This window comes from Chionomys nivalis, chromosome 22 (genome assembly GCF_950005125.1).
Source record: "Chionomys nivalis chromosome 22, mChiNiv1.1, whole genome shotgun sequence".
NCBI lineage: Eukaryota > Metazoa > Chordata > Mammalia > Rodentia > Cricetidae > Chionomys > Chionomys nivalis.
This window is the reverse complement of record NC_080107.1, coordinates 53046527-53069350: the sequence shown is the minus strand read 5'-3', so window position 1 is coordinate 53069350 and position 22824 is coordinate 53046527. Positions and strand designations below refer to the sequence as shown.

The 22824-nt window shown below is 42.6% G+C and overlaps 1 protein-coding gene across 1 annotated transcript in view; it reads right to left on the bottom strand.

Annotated features, from left to right (window-relative positions):
• Nucleotides 1–22824, bottom strand: part of Psmb7 (proteasome 20S subunit beta 7) — a 60538-nt gene that overhangs the window by 10929 nt on the left and 26785 nt on the right. The window contains exon 6 of the mRNA XM_057754854.1: nt 16535–16593. Coding sequence (XP_057610837.1) covers nt 16535–16593 — 59 coding nt within the window. The remainder of the gene's footprint in view (nt 1–16534; nt 16594–22824) is intronic.

Sequence of the window (22824 nt, the reverse complement as noted above, 5' to 3'; positions counted from 1 at the left end):
CCCAGCACTCGGGAGGCAGAGGTAGGTGGATCTCTGTGAGTTCGAGACCAGCCTGGTCTACAAGAGCTAGTTCCAGGACAGGAACCAAAAAAAGCTACAGAGAAACCCTGTCTCGAAAAATCAAAAAAAAAAAAAAAAGATAGTCACAAATAAAGCAAATTTCAAGTCATGCAAAATTGTTTACAAAATGTCTAGGTTCAATCAGCTCTGCATGACCGCATGCCTGGATGTAAGCACATACTTCAGGCACCACTGTACTAGGGAAGAGGTCTGAGCAGAGCCTGTCAGGGAGGAACATTGAAACCCCTAAGGAGAAAGGAATCTTAACTAGGGTGAAATGCATGCTACCAAGAGGCAGGCTTGAAAAAGAAATGGGTAGTCAGAGGTTTTACTAGTCAGGTCTTGAGAACTGGGCCAAGTCTTGAGATGGGGTAAAAGAAAACCAAAGCAGAGGGCAGACGCAGCATCAGGAGTCAGGAACAAGGAGTGGGGAAGGTGTGGTTAGGCAGGTAGGCACAGTGGAGCTGAATTCCCGAGAGCCTTACACATCATGCTGCATCAGCCCTCTAAGCAGTGGAAAGCCATGTACACTTTTAGCTAGGAGCTGATATTGCTAGATTTGTGCTTGCAGAGCCCGGGACTAGAAGCACTAGAGAGACAAGAGGCAAAAGCAGGATGGATGTGTCAAGCACACTCCTGGTGAGGACAGCTTGGTCCACTGGCAGGACAGGTATGGGTTAAGAGGGGATCTAGAGAGGGTGTCACAAGGACATCTTGCATGCTGTGGCCACTGAGTACTTCTCTGAATGAATGCAGCCAGCGCACATGGGCTGTCTGTAATTTCTTTGCAACTATTTTTCTGGTGGGTTGATGGAAAAGACAATAGTAACTGATATAATCTCTAAACAATGGTAGGTTTCCACAACAGATTCCCTAAAGGGTGTCTACAGAAAGGGACAAAATAAAGTTAAGTTAGACTTGTTCAAAGTTTACTGAACTTACGAGGAGTAACAAATCAAGGGAAACAACCCACCTGGGCAAGAAACAACTTGGAAATGCATTTCCCACTTCATGAATGGCCAGCAGGACCATGACAAGCCCTGAAGTGCAGCTGAACGAGCACGCAGGATTAGTGAACTTGGATAGAAAGAATCACTAAGGGCCACCACAAGCCTGAGGAGGACAGCCTTGTGTGAGATCAAGATATGAGGAAGTGGAAAGGCTCAAGAACAGTAAGAGCTGGGGCATGATGACGCTCACCTTTGACCCCAGAAGGGAGAGGCAAGAGGATCTCTGGGAGCTCAAGGCCAACCTGGTCTACAAATGGAGCTCCAAGACAGCTAGGGATGGATAGTGCGACTGTCTAAAAAACAAGAATGGTAACCTGGGAAAGGCAGGAAAGAGGGGAGTAACTAGAAGCAGCTAACAACTAGGACCCTCACTGAGGACCAAGACCAAGCTCATCACCTTTTCCTGGGCCCCAAGGCTCAGTCTTCACATAAACTCTCAGTTCCTTAAGGGCAGAGAAGGTATGCTTCCAAAAGGTTACAAGGAAGCCAGATGTGATAGTAGTCCCCTGTATCCCAGAATCAAGAGGCAGAGGCCAGCTTGGTCTGCATAGTTCCAGTCAATCAGGGCTAAGCAATGATACCCTGTCTGGAGGCAGGGAGGGGAGAACACAAACAATAAAACTTCTAGAGTCTGGTTCTGATAGATCTATTTAAAGGACTAGAGAATATTTTTTTAATTTTTAAATTTTTTTAAAGACAAGCTGGGGGGGGGGTGTCAAGCTTGCTAGCAAGCACCTTTATGACTGAGCCATCTCACCAGCCGTGGCTTAAAGAACATAAGGCAATAAAGACTAAGCATGAAGCCAGCCTTGTTAATTACTAGCTGTAAGACTTCAGTGGTTTCATCACACAGCATTTTTTAGGTCTTCCCTACAAGAGGCCCGTAATCTAGCACCTAGGGTTTTAAGTCTTATCTGTTCCTATGCACAAGGGAAGTTGCTTGTCCAGTGTTCTTCCTTTGTGCAGACAACCGTGGTGGCTGCTGTTGATCTGATTCCTCTGTGTTCACTAGCCTTCCCCAGCAAGGTTACAAAACAAAAAGTCTCACTCTTCTAGAACTGATAATAACAGAGCCAAAAAAAAAAAAAATCAATTATGAAAGCAGCTATTATACTGCAAACAAAATTTGATATGAAGCTTTAAGTCTCGGTTGCCAGTGCACCTTTCATATAGAATTGACTGCTATATTTCAGAAGTGCACTGAAAAACCATACTTTTACTTCCTCTCTTCACTAGAAACTTCTCTATGGGGGACAGAATTCACATCTAATGCACTACACTAACCATGTCCCCATCCCCACTTACTCTGCTCAAGCGCTCCCACCCTCACTCCTATCTCACAAATGCAGGGAGGCAAGGAGCAGAGGATAACAAATGACCAGCCTACGGCACATGATCAAAAACTGAAAGGCCTAAGATGAAACCACTCGGCTTGACCCCAAAGTCCACGGTTTGTACACCCAGAAAACAGAACCTCTGAACAATCCCCCAAATCATGGCATTGCGGTTTAAACCATGTGACTCTAGCGACTCCTGGGTCCAGGTGGGTAACACTGCACTATCTACTCATCCTCAACAAGTCCTAAGTGGAAGCCTGTGAGCAGACCCACAGCTCCCATCTCTAAAGCGCAGCTCCTCTCCCAGAACAGAGTGAGTCAGACTCTTCTCTTTACTGTGCATCCGCAATAAAAGATGCCATCTACCTTTGCTTTCAAAGGCCATCTGTTGACCGCAAGTCTTAACTAAAACTGAACAAAAGGGGAAGGACAAAACTTTCTTTAAAAGTTTTGGGGCAAGAGACTGGAGAACAAGCTGTTGATACACCTGAGTAGCCATTTACACGCATGATCTTCCCAAAGTCTTCCTGGAAGGTTGGCTTCCATTCATATTAGGGGTGAATTTTTTGCTTTATTAGCAGGCCTACACAGGGAAGCGAAAGCCCAAGGCACAAACAGGCCTCTTCAAAACCCATGCACCTTGGTGTTCATTAGCCCAACTACTCATCTGGGTTTTTTAAAAAGCCTTCTTTTTTAAAGGCGGTGGTGGCGCACGCCTTTAATCCCAGCACTCGGGAGACAGAGGCAGGCGGATCTCTGTGAATTCGAGGCCAGCCTGGTCTACAAGAGCTAGTTCCAGGACAGGCTCCAAAGCTACAGAGAAACCCTGTCTCGAAAAACTAAAACTAAAAACAAACAAACAAAAAAAAAAAAACACTTCTTTGTCAGGGTTGGAGAGATAGCTCGGCAGTAAAGAGTACCAGATGCTCTTGCAGAGGCTCTGGATTAGGTTCTCAGTGCCTATATGACAGTTCTCAATTGTCACTCCAGTTCTGGGGCTCCAATACTTTTATCCTCCTTGGGCACCAGATACCCATGTGGTACACGTGTGTGCATGCAAGCAAACATTCAAACATATGAAATAAAGGGTATATTGGGGGGTGTTTTTAAAAATCTTTTTCTGAGACACTTTTGCTAGGTAGCTACAACTGTCCTCCTGCCTCAGCCTCCCCAGGACTGAAACAGGAATGCTGCCACTATCCTCAGCTTTCATCTTGACAGCCAATGGATTGGCAAGGAACCAAAGTCAACCGATCAGTTTATCTTTGTAATTTTTTCCTATCACCACAGTTCCAATTTCAGAAAAATGATTACCTAGTGCTGTGACCTGCATTCTATGGTTACAGTGCTCCCTGTAAACAATATTTGTGTACGTGCGTGAGCGCGTGTATGTGTGTGTGCATGTGTGTGTGTAGCATAACTTGATATTTGTTTTAGTTTCTGCAGTTTCAGGGCTAGACAAGAATGGTATAAATTATCTCATGGAAACCCACAAGTAACATTATCTGTGAAGGTTAAAACTTTAACTACCTTCCTGAGGTATGCTGCTGGGGTCTCATTACAGCTGGTAATCTCACATTCCACCATGCACAACACACTAAGCACCAGCATCTCCCAATTACAATGCCACGTAAATCTCAAAGGACATCTGAAAAGTCTACACAGCTCCTGCACCCACTGCTGAAACAAAACCACCTCTAATGGAATGTGGCAGCTTTCTAAACTTAAATATTCACATGCAGGGACAGGGCTGCTGAGCTCCAGCCCTAGCACATGCTGAAGAGTGCGTGCTAATTAAAAAGCCATGCTAACTCAGAACGTGACCGCTCACACAACTTTAGAACTGTACACTGTCTGGAGTTTCTTTTCTTACTTCCAAATATGTTCAACCGTCTAAAGTTCCAGGGTAACAAATAACAGAGCAGGACCGCATCAAGTACCTTTATGCAGAATAAACTTTAGGGTTGGTGTCCTACCCTTCCACAAACCCCGACAACCTATGTGACCTGCTGCATGCTCTGCCAGTCGTCTCTAAGTCTGTGTTGTGTTATGTTCCCTCCCACCCCACCTGTGTTTGACCTCTAAAAGTTGACCCCTTGTATGCCAATTTCTTGTGTGTGTCACCACCTACTTCCAGTAGTGTCTGTGGGCCTGTCTGTACTACCAGACTAAGACTGTCACAGACCCTGCTAGCAAACCAGTCTGCGTTCCCACAAGACTACTGCCTGTCATCAGCTTACAGAGGCCCATAGCACCCAGCTTTTCTTCTGGGACTACCTTTGCCATGCTTGCTGTGCCTGAGGCGTTTGTGAGAATGGGCACCTTTTTAAAAGTCTTCACAATAAGCCAAAGGCTGACAGTCACTCTTCCCATAATCATCGGTCACTTCTAGAACTATTGTATTCCAGCTACCAAACCTAGCACTTTTATAAGTTGTCATGAAAATAACACCCTAAAACTAAGAGATAATGGCTTTGAATTATCTTAGCCGACTTTAGTCACATCCCTCTCTTCTTACGAACTGCCAATCCCTTCCAAAACTGGCAGCTGTTTGTCCAGATCTCTCGATCCATGAGATTGCTGACTTTCCCCTGAGTAGATTGAGATATGAAAACTGAGGATCTTCTTCATTTTACAGAAACGAAACTTCCCTGCCTGTGTAGAATACAGGGGTAATTTTTTTAATTACCATGTTTTAGATCAGAAGGTAAAAGCAGCACAGAAGCAATTCCTAACTTTCTGGGCCATCCGATCTGACTGGTGACACAGTGAACTCATTCTTGCAGCAGCAGTCTCTCTGAATGCTTAGTGCCTGTATTACCACGCTTGCCGGTTTTTATGTTTACCAGTACATATAGCATGAACCAAAAAGACACTACATTTAAATGTTTAGCCCCAAATGTTATTTTAAGCATAATTTCTCCATAGAGCCACTTTATTTTTTAAAAAGAAAAAAAAGGGAAATTTTCCTAAAATTCCTAATCACACTTCAGTGTATATCAGTGGATGTGTAATGTTAGGTTGCTTTGCACACCCACATGCCCACCACCTCCCCCTTCTTGATATCACATACCACACAAGTATAATAAACCATGTTAATATTTCATATCACTGTGAAATATGCTGGAGTACCAATTCAACATCTGCTGCCTTTAGGGCCCGGGAGTCCCGCAGAGGCACTTTCAATTTGTAATTGAGTTCTATGCTGAATTAATCAGCAGTTTATCTTTTTTACTAAAATAACATCTTCACCACTAACCCAGATTTACATTAAGAATTTATGTCAAATTACCTGCCAACGCAAACTTATAGGATTCTAAGCTACCATCTAGTAACACTCAGTCCTATACTTCATCTCTTGTATTTCTCTTACTCATACACAAGAAAAGCAGAAACCCATTGTTCAAGAGTCTATAAGCTTCTGGTCACAGGCAGCTCCTTGGCTTTGTAACAAAGCCCCACTTTGACACTGGAATTTTAGCTCACACTCATACCCCTGACAGTCACTTGTAGGTAGTTGTGATTCTCATAGAGTTCTAGAAATCTGAAAAAGAACTTCTTTTATTCTTCTCCTAAGGAACTCTGATATTCCAAATGTTGGCTTCACCTGAGTACCACAAAGATAAAGGCTAAGATTCAAGTCAACAAAGGCAATTCTATTAGACAAGAGAAGGTGAAGGTGCCATTTACTATGTGACATCACAATGCACAATAGAAGTCACCAGACATTAACCCACTCAATACCAGTCCTGCATCTGGCCTCTGCCTCTCTGACTGCATAGTCCCCACAAAGTCTTATTTTGCCTGCTGGATTTTTGCCACAGGTGCAGGCAGCAACATACTGTGAAATATTTCTCCTACATAGTACATTTCTCTCTACATTTCAGTTATAGAAAATATGTGAAGCAAAAGCATTTCTGAAGGAGCACCTGCTCCAAAGAAATGCATCACAAATAATTACCTATCGACCACAATGCAGGAAAAGGCCTCTTTCCATCTGCTTTGCTAACGGCTTCACAGGCAGTCTCCCCTGCACTCAGGATGGCCTCTTCCCATCCCACTCCTGGTCCAGCACCATGTGCAGTGTGCTGTATTCAGCTGGCACCAGTAAGAATCTGCTGAGTGATCTAGGAATATGAAACTCAGCACAGGAATACTTTTAGCAGAAAATTTCTTTAAAAGAATTAAAGCCAACAGATTTGCCAGGTCACTATTTATAACTATCCTTTCATTAATCCTCAAAGGTTCAGAACTAGGTACCCTTGGGATTCATGGAGTCACTTTCCTAAGGTTTATTGAATCTAGAATCCCAGAAACCTGGCCCAAGAGGAATTCCTCCGTGCACCTGGAGACTCAGGAGAACTGCGTCTTTTCTCTCCCAATCTCTCTTCCTTTGGTTCCCAAGATTAAACAGAACAGGAAAAACTTAATCTTTCCTCATCCCATACCCTAGACATCCGACTTTCAACTTTATTAAAAGCAGAATATAAGGTGGTGGTGACACCTTTAATCTCAGCACTAGAGAGGCAGCGGAAGGCAGGCGGATTTCTGTGAGTTCAAGGCCAGCCTGGTCTACAGAGTGAGTTCCAGGACAGCCAGGCTGCTACACAGAGAGACCCTCCCTGTCTCAATCCAAAGGTAAAAACAAACAATATAACAAGGGTGGAAATGAAAACCATCCACCAATATTAAACTGGCATTCTGGAGAGAGAGTTGAAAAGACTGGATTTGTCAGAGAAACAGACAGCTAAGCATCCACTTCTAAGTCAAGAAGACTGTGAAATCCCAAAGAACCAGAGGGAGAAAAACAGTCTCTTGTCAAATCTAAATGCTGTACAGAAAAAGAAAAAGTCCTGCTCCTGAACCAACAGACACAGAATAAAGAAAACTGTACTCTAACAAGTACACAAGAACGTTCTTGTTCACAAGAACACCTATGAGAACAGGAAAACCTGGGGAGGCACCTTAGTTCAGGAAATCCCTTTCTGCCTCTCCAAAGTGGGTTGTGGACAGTTCCAATTCAAGAAAACAAACTCACTTTTTAAGAAATGTTTATTTTAGTGGTTGCTCTGTGTGTGTGTGTGTGTGTGTGTGTGTGTGTGTGTGTGTAGGCCAGAGGATTTCTCTCCTTCCATCATGGGCTCCAGGGATGAAACTCATGTCACCATGCTTCTGTGGCAAGCACTTATGTCCTCTGAGTCATCTTGCTTCCCCCCTCCCCCCCAATTGCTGGAGATCAAACCCAGAGTCTTGCACCAAATTCACTTTTTAAAAGAAAACCATAGGACAAGTTTCCCACTTTGAGTCTGCCCACTCTACAGCATGGACGACAATCCCTGTTCTGACATTACCCTACCCTAACTCCAACTCTGCTTCACGGTTTTTAAAAAAGGAAACAGCTTATATACAAGCTGGTAGGAGGCATCCCATCAATAGTGCTTCCCATTAGCACTCCAAAAAAAGGGTTAAGGAGGAATTCCCCAAATCTCCTATTAACCCATAAATGTCTATTTATTGCTAAGCGTCACTCATCAATTCCACTGGAAAGCACTACTGTAAATAATTCTATGCAAGGCTTCTGGGATTGTATTTTGGGGGTTCTGACACCTCTAAACCTAAAGTTGCATGTTAAATAGAACCAGAGAAAAAAATTACCTTAGAAATTAATATAACTTTTTGATCTAACAATAAAGACACGATATTACGGATTCTCATGCTTACGGTCTTAAGGAAAACCGGTAAAAAGAAATTGTGACCAAAAGCAAACTACAGAAACAACCTCTAAAAGACCTTCCAAAGGGATCTTTCACTATTTAAACAAATACATAATCAGACCAATTACTGCCCAAAACCAGAGTTTATAAGCATGTACAATGTTAAACTGCTCAATCTACACATTCCCACAGTCACATTTATTCTTAATAAGGGATTCGTTAAAACCAAAGTGAAACACAATTCGCCCTCACCTGGATGACTCAAAATGACAGGTGGCAAGCATTGGTTACGGATGTAAAGCAATCAAAACCTTCCTATGCTGCTTCCAACACAGAATTTATGGAAAGGTCTGGCAATACCACAAAAGGTTAGCCCTGATCTACAAACACACAAGAGATGTTCACAGACGTATGGGAAGGAACCAAACAGTAGAAATAATCCAAATGCCCACCAACTAAAGAATAGATAGCCAAAGTATGCCACGTCCATTCAATTTCATAAAACAATGACATGCTAAAACGTGCCGCAACACGAATGAAATATTTTGAAAATATTAAAATAAGTCTTTTTAAAAATCACATATAGTGACATTCATGAAAAATGTCCAGAATAGGTGGCTTGACAGGAAATAAGCAATGATATAACTTTGGTCTTTAGAGTCAGACGAAGTTTAAAATGTTCTAACTTATTACAGTGATAACTGTACAACTCTTAATGAAATAGTAAAAGCTAACTTGTACACAGGCAAACTGTATGGGTGTGAATTATGAACCAATGAAGTTGTCTCTAGATAATAAGGCATCTAATGTTTCTAGAAGTGTCCTTAAAAAGGTCAAAATACTTAATGACATGCTGCATATCAATCAATAAATCCAAATTCTAGTAATTTTTAAAAGCAAAAGATCACAATAAACAAAAGGGCCAGCACCAAAAGAATTTTGGTTTGAAGTGCAGATTTTCCTCTAGGCATATAAGACACTTAAACTGATGTGACTACCACATAAATACAAGCTTAAACTTGAAAAATCTGAAAAACTAAGTCAAGAGATGCTCACTAAGTTGATATCATTTTTACTATTTGTTAAGGTCAGCCTTTTTTCTTTAAATTGCATTTACTTAACATTGTGTTTAAAGCCAATGGGGTCCAAGCTGCACAGGAAGGCACTCTGCTAAACCCCACAGTCCTCCTTGATCACCATTCTCTGTGGTGTGGGTTCTGCCCGCAAACCTCCCAGTCAGTGGTCATCTTCCTATAGAGTCATTAAAGCTCTCAGTGTCAGCTGGGAGGACGAACCAGCAGCTTCCACACCTGAGCCCCTGTGGCAGGGACAGAGGCATTAGGATCAAGATCACTAATGAATACAGAATTCATATGCTGCTTGTCAGGGTTCTGAGCTCGCAGTCCACAGATGCGACCTAAATAGAATGTCGGACAGAACAATTGTTGACGAAGATTAAAAAGTTTTGGCAGTTGGAGAAGAGAGAGCACCTCATTATTCAAATACAATAGTCTTGCTTTGCCCCACCCCCACCGCTGTTCAAGTTATTCATGACTTGCTTCAAATGGACAAATATCACACACCAGCATTTAAAAACCCCTTGGTCTCCTCACTAAATCTGAGGAGGGTTGTGCCATCTATACATCAGCCATCCACAGAAAACAACTCTGCTATAAATAGACATCATTAGGAAACTTTGAAGAGGAATAACCACAGGATATTTGGGTTGGAGAACTGATACAGATGAAAACAAAGACGAAAAAACAAACTCAAAGTCTTAGATTCAAAGAGAAGACAAAAATCTCTGCCATAGCCAAATGTATTTCTCCCTCCTTCCCCTGCCCTCTCCATCTCTCTCTCCTCTTCGTGCACCCCCTGACACATGCCTGGCTTTCTGTTGTCTTCACAAGACCTCATGAGAGGAAAAGAACACTCCAGCCTCAAGAGTAAGATATCTTCCTACTCTGTTGTCAAATAATTACATACCGGGCAAAGAGACACAACCATACAGTAGCTCATTTCAGCAAACAACTCCAAAGTCAGACTGATAAGAGTTCAAATACTGACCTCACTGCTGACCATCTATGTAACCTCAAGACAGGTTATTTGATCTCTCCATGGGCTGATTTTCTTTCCTTCAAATTGTGGGTAACAAAGCATTAACCTCCAAGATTGTTGAAAAGTGAAAAAACACAGGGAGGCTGTTAGAACCGAGCCAGGCACACAGGTAACATCTGAAACCACGGCTGCTGCGTTCATTACCTCCCCAAAGCAAACACTCCCATGGTGCAGACTGTGCTGTCCTCATGCCCACCACATGGGTCTGTCTTGGATGGTAAGCTTCCACATGGAAAAGAAGGCTCTTTCTTCTCTATGTTATAAACCCCCAAGTCTGATAGCAGATCCTAATGTTAGTGGCTTCTAGGTGACATTTTCAACCTACTACTAACTAGAAGACAGTCACCATGTTTCAGAAACCCAATTTTGTATACACTGCCATTGAAGGTGTTTTACTGCTGGGATCTAATCCTCTTGACAACCTGCAGGTAGGTCTCTGAAACTTGGCTCAGAAATTTGGTTCCCTAGTTGCCCAGAGCCATGCTGTGAGTAGTAAAACAGAAACAGAGCAGCAGCCCAATCCTCCAACACCTAAGCCCCATTCCCCCATAATGAATTTATGCTCTTGGTTACCCACAGGACCATGCTATGTGATAAACTGAATGGATTTTTAAAAGAACAAAATAATACAGATCTCTGCCACTAACCATCCCTCTGTTCCCAGAGGTGAAGTTTGCAGTTTTGCTTCTATTACACTTACACACACACACACACACACACACACACACACAATCACTTCTAATATCTGCTGTCAGAGCAGCATACTGATATCAAGTCTTCCATTATTTAAATGGATCTATAGCTGCCCGCAATGACAGATTAATCCTGTTTCTTCAGTAGCTAGGTGTTTGGCGTCACGTTTGTGAAATAACCGCAAGCCTTTAGGGCGATGGCTGCTCACATCTTTAGCAATCCGCAAAGGGCTTCCCTAGAGGCCAGCACTGGCCAAGCGATGAAATATGACTCCATAAATCGGACAGCTGAAGTGGCACTTGTATACGTCACCATCTATCTCTGTACTTCTCTGAAGGGTACAGGGTAAGAGCTCATCCCTTGGTACTGCAACCACAAAAAGGGCCATCACAGTAGGCACTGACGAAGTATGTGCTACTTAAAACTGAAGCCACCACACTAAGACTGGAGGAAAAGATCCTGCCGGTGTTAGCATGCCTCAGGCAGTGGTAGAAACTTCAACAAGTCATCTTCAAAAGGCAGAGAGCCAGCGCTCTAGAAACCTGCAAAAATTGGCTAAGCCTGCAGTCTTCATTGCTTTAAGTTGAGCATCTTCAAAGTCTAGAATTCTAACTGTAGGGCACAGCAGCTGCCACTGCAGATCTGATCCTCTCAGTTTTTGGCAGCTCTCAACTTGAGATTCTAGCAAAAGAATTTTTCAAGTTGCTATTATTGCCTGTCATGGATTTATAAATATTGTGCACTATCTGCTGTGGCATGGCTCTCATGGGATGCCAGAGCATGCCAAACGCATAACAGAATGAAAAACAGTTTCTAGTCTTCAAATAAATGCTAATTTTTTAAACTGTGCTCACAATGTGTTTGGTGACCAGCTCCGATGGTACAGAATATGTATCAGAGAGGGGGAAGCTGACTGTCTTCTCTAGCAGCATTCAGCTGCTGCTTTCATTAAGCTTGTTTAATTAGATTCCAGATGCTAATTTGCAAGTCGATACCAGAGGGTGCAGGACAGTTTGCCTTTGAATCCACTCCCTGTGATGTCAGGGTCCTGCCGCACTCCACTAGCCTTCGGCGGCCCTCGCACAGTATTCTGACAATTAGTGCAAAGAGGGGACAGTATTGATCTTGACGGACTAAATATTAATCTTCTGCCTATTTTAATGAATTATAATCTTCAAGAGTTGAAATTTCTCAGGTCAAATGAAAACAATCCTTCTTCTAGAAAAGGACTAGAAAGAGAAGTGCCCTAAGTTACTGCTCCAATAGCTTCATTCCCACCTACCCCAACCCCAGGTAAAGTCTGCATTTCTGGACCATCACTATATTTCCAGGTACTTTGGTCACATTCCTTACAATTGACTGGAAAATTATCTGAAAAGGTCACAATATGATTAGCATTAGAGTCCCCACTCAGCTAGCCTGTCGGGTAACAATGACTACCAGGCTTCTTACACAAGCCTTAGCAGAGAAAGAATCAGCGGGCATGGCAACATGAAGCTTAGCAACACCCTCAAGTAACTGCCCTTGTCATGTCACCTTCCACACTTAAAACCTGCTAGTCTCACAGAATGCTGACTATTAACAGTAATAATAATAAAGTAGGGTACTTATTATCAGTAAAATTCTATTTTGATAGATTTTTCATTTTTTTCCCTGAGAGAGGGTTTCTCTGTAGCACTGACTGTCCTAGAATGCACTCGGTGGATCAGGCTGGCCTCTTAACTTTGGGAATTCGTCTGCCTCTGCCTCCTTGAGTGCTGGGATTAAAGGTGTGTGTCAGCAACGTCCAGCAAAATTTTCACTTCTAACACAGCTGGACACTATGAACACCAAAGGCAAAGGCTGCTTCAGAAAAGGATGAACCTGAGTACAACTTAATAAAGTTATTTCTGCCCCATCCACAAATACTGACTAACTAGTATGTGCCACAGCCCTGTAACCCCAGCACCAAGGAGACAAGGCAAGAAGTCCATGTTTGCGGCCAACCTGGACTACATACTGAGAGCCTACCTCAAAAAGCAAACAACAACAAAAATGGCTGTTTGTACGAGGGACCAGCCAGCACAATATAAGTAGGAAACTGAAATGGATAAAAGCAGAGCCCACCCTCAGTCCTCCACGTTAGCAGCAAGGGAGAAAACTGGACAAGTGAAAACTATGAAACTGCTCCAGACAACACGCAGGCATCAACTAGCTGAGAACCGAATGTGCCTTACATTCACCAGCTAGCTACTTGTTTCTCTCAAATGCTGAACCAAGAGCTTTCACTTGCGGCAAGTCCATAGCTCAGATGACCCAAGAGCAGAGGTCCATCTCAGGGTCTTAAAGAGTCCCCACTGGGTTGACAGAAGCTTTTCTGGACTGTGCCTTCTCAATGAGTACTTGCCCCAATCTCCATTTTCTGTCCCTGGGTACTTTACGGGATATCTGTAACACTGTAGAAGTGTACTGGCTATCTTCCTGTTGTCTCAAAAGTACGTTCTGAACTTTCCAGACAGGAAGAAGAGGAAGTCCCCTTGGTCCTCCGGTGGTCTTTTTTTTTTTAAATATTTATTTATTTATTATGTATACAATATTCTGTCTGTGTGTATGCCTGCAGGCCAGAAGAGAGCACCAGACCCCATTACAGATGGTTGTGAGCCACCATGTGGTTGCTGGGAATTGAACTCAGGACCTTTGGAAGAACAGGAAATGCTCTTAACCTCTGAGCCATCTCTCCAGCCCCCTCTGGAGGTCTTTGATGACTCAGATTCCACTTTAGCTCAGGGTCCCTCTGCCCTGACAAGCAAGTATTGAGAGCTGGAAGCTGGAAAACAGAGATGGTCTCATTGCCCCTGCACTCAAGAAGCTCCCACTCCTTGACAAGTGGGGAAGATGCCTCTAAAAAATAGCCAGCAAAAGTGTAGAACAGAGTTACAACGGAGCACAGAGACACACATGAACGAGAAATCCCAAGGGCTGCCGGCACACATGAACAGGCAAGAATGGCTGGAGTGACTTCTGTTCCCTAACACTCTAGGGTTACGTTAGGGTGACACATTTCCATAAACAGCATGCACCCATATTAAAACAAGCACATAATACCCCAGATGTCACGATACTCATTACATCTAAGACAAATTAAGAGGAAGCTCAAGAAGAGGCTGACTAGCAAGCGGTAATGGAGGCAAAAAAAACTACAGCATCTTGATTTAATGACAGTTACTGATTGTAACTCCATACCTGCGCATTTTATGACATATCAACTATAAAAATTTATTGTTAAAATAAAGAACATTTTAAAGAAAAATAATAGCCTCAATGGTACCTGGACACGGCAGGGAAATACACAAATGGCAAACTCAAGACCCAAGACTAGATAAAGTCTCCCCAATAACTTTCGTTATTGTTGTTTTCTGGTTTTCTGAGACAGGGTTTCTCTGTAGTCCTGGCTGTCCTCGAACTCTCAGAGATCCGCCTGTCTCTGCCTCCCAAGTGCTGGGATTAAAGGCGTGCGCCACTACACTGTGGCTTTACTCTTTTTATTTTATCAACATACTTACACTAATCGTGTGTGTGTTTGTGTTTTGGGCTAAGAATCAGACTCAGGGCCTCACACAGGCTAGGCAAGTGCTCTAGTAATAAGCCACACTCCCAAATCAAGATTTTTTTTTAACGTATTATCTATTAACAAGAATGCAGGTTTTTATAGTATTATCTACAGGCAGTTGTTAAGACTATCACTTGGGCTTTAAGAGTGATTTTTAATTGACAGTGTTAAGTTTCAACCTAAAATTATAAATTTATATAATGGGAATTGTTTCAACCTGTCTCAGGATCTCACGGGTAATGTAGAAGAACATTAAATGTTTCAAATACAGGAATACTAAATCTAAGAAATGTTCTCTTCAGAATGATAAAATTCCAAGTTGTACTGAAGGGAAGCTGATGTCTTTTCTCCCCAAATCATACCTGCCTTAAATGCATGGCCTTTGAACTATTTACAATTCAGGCTTGACACAGTATAAAATTACTTTGGCGGAGCATCAGGTCACTTTTAATAAACCTCAGATTTTTAACTCTTTCTGCAATTCTCAGTTTTCCTTAATATATGGAAATTCTAATCAATTGAAAAAGATAAAACTTCCAAAAAAATCTGAAAATATTAATGTGGTTTAAAGATGAGTTTGACATTAAAACTCCTCTACTTAGAAAACTAGAGACTTTGGGTTTGGGTCCTTTTCTTTTTAAGTGACCTAGTATACATAATTTTTTCTCTATGTATTTAAGGACACCAAACAGAAAATAATGCTGATATAGGAATAAATTTTCACACTGAGAAATGAGAACAGAATTCTAATTTCATTTACAGTTTTACACTTGGCCCTGCTTATTCTTCTTAATTGGAGTTCAGACACTATCATTTTTAATAGAAAACATCTACCTAGATTCTATATGTTTAACTCCTGTAGCTAGGAGAAAAGGATCACACGGAGTTCATGGAACACATTATTTGTGGTGTTAGCCTCATGTTCAAGGGCACAGGAGACATGTGTCCTGGCTGACCAGTTCTGTCTTTCACAGTAGTTGGCCCAAACCTGAAGGGCAGAGAGAACTTTGGAGCATAGCACTTACTGCTTCAATGACAATGACAGAATGGAAGAACAAAGTGTTTTTCATATGCCATCTTCTCCCAAAGATGATCAGGCACAAAATACTGTCAAAATGGCTGTCTTTTTGGTCCTAAACAAAATACTTGCAAAATCAGAAAGAACGGAAAAGATGAGGTGAAACACTCCTGAACGGTTTACCTATGAACCACTGAAAAGGACTGATGCTCCCTATCAAAAAACTAACCCTCAAGACATCCAGTACAAACAGAGATGACTCCTGACCAGGGCAGGTTAATCGAGGGGAAGGAGGGGGTTATGTGGCACCACAGAAACCCAGTATACTGACCACGCCTTTGGAAGCAGCAACACAAGATCAATACATCTGCTATTAAAGGGATTTCTTTGGAAGAGAGCTTTCATGGAGACTGCATCTATCATTAAAGCAGACAGGCCAATGTCTTTCACAAGATGCTACCTCTTCTACTACCAAAGTAAATACAGTCAAACAGTCCCTTACAAACACACTTGGAACGCTAGATCCCTAACACCCTGCAAAGACGCTACATGTGCACATTTTTATCCCCACTTCTGCCTACTTCTCTGTAGACTGCAAAGTCTACAGAGATTTTAAAAACTGACCCATTTTTAGGTTAGGTCTGTGTGACATGAAAGACATACATAGTTACTCTATTTTTAGTGAGAGAACAGAAAAACAGGTTGTCTGGTATCCTGACACAAAAATCTCAGAACACAGGAAAATATCCCACATTGCAAGGAGTCTGAAAGAGCCCAGAGTGGGTTCCCCACGTCCGTCCGAGGGAGAGCACAGCAGGGCCACAGGCCACCACAATGAATGTTTTCACAAGCAGCAGGTCTCCTCAACAACTACCCGTGTGAGCACTAAAGGAATGACAGTGCTGTGCAAGCTCTGGAGGAAGCAGTCAGCCTGTAAATGTCTGACACACAACTGGGAAAACATCTGAAAGCAGGAAGCTGCAAGGCTTACATACCTCCATATCTGGTCTAAACTTATCTTCAAACACAGCCATGGCTGCCAAGGAGCCGGAACCTGTAAGAAAAAGATGCACTTTTAGTGTATTTTACCAACACTCAGCATCTCCATCTCCAGTTTACCTTGGGTCAGCAAAAGCAGTCAAACATGCCCAGTGTCACGGCCAAGTCTACAGGCCACATTCAAGAAAAAGTCAGTGCTCTTCCAAGCTGGAGCCACTTACTAGTTGGGGAGCCCTGAAACTGGCCCTCTTGTTACAGGGTTAACTGTGCAGCAGTTGCAGTGAAATACTGATACTTAAAAATGAGGTCACGGAGAATCTGTATTTTTCCAAGAGGGGGGTGCCCCATAATCCCCTCTATCCTATGCGAGGAAGCCTGTGCTCCACACTTGCCTTGGTGAGCTGCTAGACACAGTGCTAAATACCAAACCTGTTAAGAAGACGTTGTTTTAATGATGTGGTCTTGGTAAAGTCACGTTGGCACATAGGCAGGGAGGCAGATACAGCACCAGCAATGGTAATGGGACTTGGAGCTGAGCTACCAGGTTACCCCAGTTACCACAGTAAAACACTGCATTCCGTGGCATTTATTTGGAGCTATTATTTTTAGTTTGTACTTTGAGGACTAACAGCTGAGTAGACAAAATGACAAAGATACAAAAATTTATTACAATAGCAAATGGCTGAAAGGTTATGCTGCACAGTTATTAACAGAGCAAATTTATCCTTAGCAAGGTTGGATGTAAAGGCATTACAAATAAGCCTGGCCTCTGAGTGGACACAAAGGCAGCTCAGCACTATTTGAAAATGTAAACTTGCTTTGTCCAGAACCCCGAGAAGCTTCAGAAAACCATCATCTGTCTACACCGGGCTCTGGCATCATTTCAGGGCACTCTACTTTTGGAGAGAGGATACAGTTGTCCACAATTTTTTACTCCAATTAGAAGATTTTTTGGCATTTATTACTTTTTAACTTGTTTTGCATAACACTATCTATTTAGTGGGGTCACAGAGAAAACCATATTTTCTATTTAAAATGATTTGTGTACATCGCTTGACCACCTCAATGGTTTAGCAAAGGAAAAAGGCAGCGATTAAACAGTTTCAAATGAGGTGTCCTGCTGATTTTATCAAGTCTGCTGAATGTATAATGAAAAAGGAGAAGCTGACAGCAACACTGCACTGAGGAAATACAGACTACCTTATCTGAACCATTTAAGGAGATCCAATTATAGATCAAATTTAAAGGGTAGAAACAGCAGATTTACAGACACAAATCAATGAACATGGTAATCCCGATGAATATGACAGATACTCCTGTTACAGAATATTGCTGTGGTTGAGGATCATTACCTTCACAGCACCGGATACATCACATCTAAAGCAGTGGGAAACGTCAAGTGTAGACCAGCATTACAGGCAATGACTATTCATTTAGGTTCTGGGAGTTACAGGCAACCCCATTTCCCCTTTTTGCATTTCTTCTCTTTGTGTGTGTAGGGTGTGGGGGACTAAAACGGTCTAAAGGGACATTCAAAGCCCGTGGAGAGAAGATGGACATTCAACAGATATAAAACTGGTGTGTTCTAAAGCACCCTAGCAGATATACAGGTGCAGGCTCCTTGAGAAATGCGCTCACACTCGACCAATGGTTTCATTAGTCCCCAGCTCAGCACGAGGTTCAGGGGTCAAAAGGGAATAAACAAACAAACAAATAAATAGCCTCGGTATCTGTTTCAAGGCACAGATAGAAACTCAAATTCTCTAGGTCATTCTAGGAAAAACTAAGCTGGTTTTGTGTAGAAAACAAAGGACAGCTGTCAGGAGGAAACAAGAAAATGGCAAATGAGGGGATCTCTGGAAACAGTTCTCCGAGATGCAAAGCGTTCCCGCAGAGTGGCCAAAGGCAGGCTTGCCTTCCAACGTGTCCAAGATTATCTATCTTGAGGAAGAGCCCAAGGGTAAATGGACTAACAGGCTCAAAATCCACATTTAAAAAGGATACAAAAAGACAGGGCATTTACCCAAGAGCTAACAACTTTGTAGAGAATGGAAATGAGTTATCATTAAAGAAACAAACCAAGTTTAGCTTAAAGGCATTTTTCCTGGAAAAAAAAAAAAAAAAACTGGCCACTTTTTCTTGCGAGTCATCCTTTCTTGGCACTTCCACAGTAAGTACTTCTCTATTCTTTCTCCTGGGCATGTATTTGCTTCTGTTCAGCTTCATTCAGCATTAAAAAAAAAAAAAAATAGTTCCCACCCAACCAAACAATTCTTCCTCAATCTGAAGCTGCTTCCTTTTTGGCAGTAACACCACAGACGCAATTTCTCCAAGCAGAAAGGACACACCAGAACCCCCAACTCCTGGTGCAAAAAAGGTCTGTCATGTGTTTGGGGGTGGGGGCAGAGGGCGCTCCACAGTGCAGAGTTGTAGATGGAGACAGGAGGACTGTGAACAAGGCCTCTCTGCTTTCCTGTTTATCATTGTCTTCCACACACAGGAGAGACAGTTTCTGGGAAGAACCTCCTAAACTATGCTTCACTCTGCTCCCTCGGATCAATACAAGTGGTTCCAAAATAAACATAAAAAGAAATTCAACCTCAAGAGAATTCCAACATCATTTACAAATTAGCTCCTGCCCCCAGTTTACAGGAAAGAAGGGATCTGGCGCCCCCTTTGATGAGTCCATAGAAGGGCTAGGAAATGGCACGCTCCCTGTCGACAGGTTTGACTATAGTCAAATATGCTGCACAGAAAATATGGGTAAGAATTCACACAGGACTGCAACTGTCAAAGCCACAAGAGGGCAGAATAAAATTATCAGAGAACTTCAAGGCAATGCAATGAGAGCTGCCATTAAAAAAGACTCAACAGGAAGAGTGTCGCTAATGTTTATTCAAGCTCCCAGATCTTGGTCTGAGCCCAAAACAAGATACCACAAATCATCAGACAAATGCCAGACAGGTCCAACCACCACATGACCTACAAAATGTTCAAACACTGCATCTCACTTTTCCTATACACCAGTAATGGACACCTGGAGACGCCCACTGCTTCAGCATCTAGCCACTTAGCCAGGTATTACCATACACAAAGCCAGGGCAAATTCTTTTGAAAGACCATTTATTCTATTTTTTATTTTAAAAACATGGACACCTCTGAGTTTCGAACCATCTGGTTTCCTGTAAGGAAGAAATGTACACAAAGGCAGAGAACAGCTTGCCAGCACAGGAGCCTGTCCTTCACATGCAGCATGTCCAGTTAAGAAATGAGGAAGGAAGGAAATGTATGCCCTGGCAATGCTGAAGCACGCACAGGCAGTCCCATATGGGCAGATTCATGGTCTAAGTTGATGAGGACAACTGACCAGGTCTCTTCCTCAAGAGGGCACCAGATCTCAGTACAGATGGTTGTGAGCTACCATGTAGTTGCTGGAAACTGAACTCAGGACCTTTGGAAGAGCAGGCAGTGTTCTTAATGGATGAGCCATCTCTCCAACCCTGTCCGGTTAAGAAACTGGACACTAGTGACACCTACTTTCCATACATGGAGGCTGAACTCTGTGAACACAAGATGTACAGCCAGTGCTCCATAAACTCTCACTCCAGCAGGAAGGACAGCACATCGAGAGAAAAGGAAGCAAACAGGGCCCAGTGGTGAGCACCAACGTGCCACATGTAAGGAATGTCCTATGTCATTTAGTTTTCCCTATAGCAACTCACTGCAATGGTAACCATCTCTCCCAAGATTATAGGCCCAACATGCACAGCAGCAGAATTCCACCTCAGCTGACCTTATACGGCCCTCTCACACAGAAAGGTCTATTTACATAAGACAACTGTGAAGGATACACAAGCCTAGTCATGACCAGGCCTTGCTACCCTTTTTCCCCAATGCACATACTTCACACTCTGCTTTCAGTTTCCAAAGGCCCATGCTAATTTCAGCCTTCTCACCTTGGTAAGGGGCAGTGGCTGGGACCCCTGACAGTCTACCACACTCCTAATCACCTTCAAATCCCAAGAGTCTTCCCTCATTACCACCCAGCCCACAAGAGCCTACGACTTTCCTCTGAGACCTGTCTTCCCTTTCCAGAGCTGCAGCCCTACACCAAGCACCAAACAAATCCATGTTGGATTACACTGTGCTGAACAGAGAATGCAACTGGCCAGGAGTCAGGGAAACAGAACAAGTCCTAAAGAGTGATGATAGCACCTAACATCTTACAAAGTATAAAAGAATATTTACTGCCTAGTGCCTAATTCACCACACTAGGCTGAATAAAAGGCAAACAGATATAACCCAAGTTCAATTTTCAAAAAGATAACTTAAAGCAACAAAACTGCATCCAATTTATTATCCCCTATCCTAGTGAGACCAAGTATCCCACCACCACAGGAGTGGGTTACCCTTCCTGGGTTTTTGTATCCTACTAGCAAAGCTCTCCATCTCCTCAGAGTTTCCATGTAACTAACTGCTCCTTAGCAACCTCCACAAGTCTGTCCTTTTTCAGCCCACCCACAGTTACTGAGTAGCTACTTTTGCTTCCCGAACAAAGCTCTCTAAAACAGGAAGAAAAAAAGAGGGAACAATTTGGTAACTAGCATTTAGAGATGACTTGCCTGAAATACCTACATACTCACTATCTGCCTTACCTCCCAAGTCACTGTCCTCCTGCAAGTCCAATCCTTACCAATTCAGCCTCTCTTGATACCCAACACAGAGAAAACCTACATCCCAGGGTGCTGGCACTACCAGGGCCAGGAACTGTGCTCCGTGAACACTCAATCCACAGCAGCCACTACCCTGGCTTCCCTAGCAAGATGCTCACTAAAGGACTGACTCCCTGCAAAGTCCTGGAAAGAGGGTGCGGTCTACTCCATCACTGTCCCACCACAGTTCTCTGAGATGAAACTGGTGGGACAGCTACTGCTGACCTGCAGAAGGAGCTCATGTCAAGGTCACATTTCCACCCAAGGCTGTATTTTATTTAAGTTTCTTTATATGTGCATTGGTGTTTTGCCTGCAGGTATATTTGTAAGGGTGTAAGATCCTGGAGTTACAGGCAGTTGTGGACTGCCAAGTGGGTGCTTGGAGTTGTAAACAAGTCTCCTGATCCTCTGGAAGAGCAAACAGTGCTCTTAACCACAGAACCATCTCTCCAGCCCCTCAACCCAAGATTTTAAATGAAATATCTGTTCCTGTATGTTATCAGTTCACTAACTTTAAAAAAAAAAAAAATGTTAGGGGCCGGGCGGTAGTAGCACACGCTTTTAGTCCCAGCACTTGGAAAGCAGAGGCAGGCGGATCTCTGTAAGTTTGAGGCCAGCCTGGTCTACAGAGCAAGTTCCAGGACAGGCTCCAAAGCTACAGAGAAACCCTGTCTCAAAAAACAAACACAAACACACACACACACATACAAATAAATAAATAATTAAGTTGTAATGTAAAATACAAGTGCTGAAACTCAGAAAAATGTGTAAAATGCAAAATATTAACAACTGAAAGGCTCAAACAAAAACATAATTTCTAACAAAGATACAGTAGTATATAAGCTGAAAAAACAGATACGTGGTCAGAAACACAACTTCATTAGTAGTCAAATAAAATAAAAGGCACTGTCTGCCTTTTAAATTAACAAAGATTAAGAAGAGTAACAAGCAGTGGGGGGGACAAAGATGTGATAAAACTGGCACAGCAGTCCACTGGAAGAGGCAAAAGGGGACAGAATTTTTCTTTCCGGAATCTGAAGAGATAACTGGAAACCAGAAGCTATGCATACCCACCAAACCCCACTCCACCCACTCCCATCCCACCCCGCAGGGAGTTGTTCTAAGGAACAAAGTTGCATACAGAGGGTACATTGTTTAGAGCAAGAAACAGCAGCAATAAAACAAAAACCTAGAGATATCTAAAGGTCTAATAAGCAAGAGATGGGAGAAATAAATATTGAAGTATTATATGCACAAATCAATTAAATATGTCAAAGCAGAAGTACTTTCATTTCCAGTACCAGCGGTCCATAAGAGAACCTTCAGTGGGAAAGAGCATCTTCTAAAACAGTACGGGTATGCTTAACACAAATGACACAAGGCTGCAAGCATATGAATCCAAACAGAAGCCTAATTCTCAAAGACTAGTTTTAGTCTGTTTTCTTGTATTTAAAATTTTCTCTTCAAAAAGCACGTATTACTTGCAATTTATAAGGTATAAACTTAGAGAAAGTCCAACACTGTGAAAGGATAAACAAAACCAGCAAACCTGGCTGTCGTCACATCTTTCTACC